At 40.2% G+C, this 1,775-nt stretch overlaps 1 protein-coding gene across 2 annotated transcripts in view; it reads left to right on the top strand.

Annotated features, from left to right (window-relative positions):
• The first annotated feature begins 207 nt into the window (after window positions 1-207).
• LOC109488205 (condensin-2 complex subunit D3-like) overlaps window positions 208-1,775 on the top strand; it is a 23,101-nt gene continuing 21,533 nt past the window's right edge. Inside the window, exons 1-3 of one of the 2 annotated variants that reach the window (XM_019792388.1) lie at window positions 208-283; window positions 882-965; window positions 1,455-1,653. In XM_019792388.1, coding sequence (XP_019647947.1) covers window positions 217-283; window positions 882-965; window positions 1,455-1,653 — 350 coding nt within the window. In that variant the 5' untranslated portion in view covers window positions 208-216. The remainder of the gene's footprint in view (window positions 284-881; window positions 966-1,454; window positions 1,654-1,775) is intronic. The other variant, XM_019792387.1, reaches the window with a different exon arrangement.

The following is a 1,775-nucleotide window of genomic DNA, read 5'->3' on the forward strand; positions in this document are numbered from 1 at the left end:
TTCGGGACCTCTTGGTTCCAAGCCAAACACTCTGCCCTTATGCCACACGACCCTACACATGTTGTCACGATAATTATGCTTAAGTACCATAGGTAACATCCTCTCTGTTGTTTCATAGTCCGTTAATGGCCTTGTAACAGGACATGTACATGTATGTCACAAAAGTAGAAGGCTTGAGACCATGTTAGTTTGTTTGAACCCCAGGACTTCTGGAGCATGCTGAGTGACCATGACCTCTCCTATCGTAACATCATCGCCCTGGCCTTCTACTGTATTTATACAGGTGAGTCAGATTGTTGTAAGTTATGCCTCACTACACGACAGTGGTAGTACTAGTGTACCTGCTAACATGAGGCTGTCGGCAGAACGTACTGCACCAGCGCAAAAATCAATATTTTTCACGGTTTTCATTGGATATTGGTCAGTAATTTGCATTAGAATTTTGCCTGTTGTCAGTGTTAAAGATTTAATAAAACCTTTCCAAGACAACATTTGAAAACAATAGACGTGTCATCCTTAAATAGACAAAATACAACCTTAATTTATAATAATAAAGGAGATGTTCTGTCAATGTGCAGCTAGCTTCATGCAAATTGTTTTCAAATGATATATTCTCAAGTTTTTCTTGTGTCAATTGTAAATTCTTGTTACTTTACAAAAAAAGATAATTTCCCAATGGACACATTTCACCTTTGCATTAGCAGCCAAAGCTTTCATCATTTTGGAACTGCCTTCTGTACAAGACAGCAATTCATGTTATGACTTCATGTATCTATGTAAATATATAAGATTTTTCACACTAGAACCAAGATATGTATATATTCTGGTGTTTTGCCCATTCAGACTTGGAGTGATATTTTCTTTGTACATTGATGCCCCAGGTCAACAGAGAGTAGCCAGTGCAGTGGAAAAGGAGGCAGCCTGTCTGGCCACAAGTCTGTACTTCAACCTGTTACAGGTGCCAGGTAAGCTAGGTGTTTACAGAGTTACTACTTAAGTAGACTGTTTTACAAGTATAATATTGCAATACCTGTTTATTCCCATGGGTTTGAAAATCAGCCTGCCAGAAATTTTCTAATTGAAGACAACTTTATGGACAATGTCCATTCTCGTATAAAGAGCTGTATGGTAATAATTCAAGGCTTTAAATATGCCTATAAGTAATGCAGGTTAGTGCAGGTGAAATTGGAACTGTGCAGGTAGTACTGATGTAGGTGTACTGATCGAGGGGAAGAAAAACAGAGACTCGCATCAGAACTCAGGCACTCTAAGCATAAAAACAAACAATAAGTACATGGTGGAGAAGTTGTATCTTCATGGTATTATGAGACCGAGGAAATGTCTACGTAGGTGTATGTGGATTTTTATTTGCTTCATTGACTGTTGACCACCTATGAAGTATAAAGTCAGTTTCAAGTTTTGATCTTTTCCATGTATTCTGTTGTGAACCACAGGTAGTGGTGCATACGGCACGTTCCATGCTGTGTTGTTTGAGAAGGCCATGAATGTACTGAAGCAGTGGCCCCAGTCTGGAGGGAACAAACGCAAACATAGGAACGACGGTGCAGAGGCAGGGAAGAAACCATCCAAGGCTCCCAGGAGGGGGGGTCAGGCCCAGGGCAGGGAGGAGGACATGGAGCAGGAGGGAGACAGGTCTGTTTGTTTGTTTGTTTGTTTGTTTGTTTTGCATAAACGATAAACTGCCTTTAGGTGTAATACATCAGTTTTGTAAGTATAATCTGTGCAAGACCGAGCGTACTGTAATGTTAAGGTTT

The sequence above is a fragment of the Branchiostoma belcheri genome, unplaced genomic scaffold, assembly GCF_001625305.1.
Source record: "Branchiostoma belcheri isolate BF01 breed outbred unplaced genomic scaffold, Haploidv18h27 scaffold92, whole genome shotgun sequence".
NCBI lineage: Eukaryota > Metazoa > Chordata > Leptocardii > Amphioxiformes > Branchiostomatidae > Branchiostoma > Branchiostoma belcheri.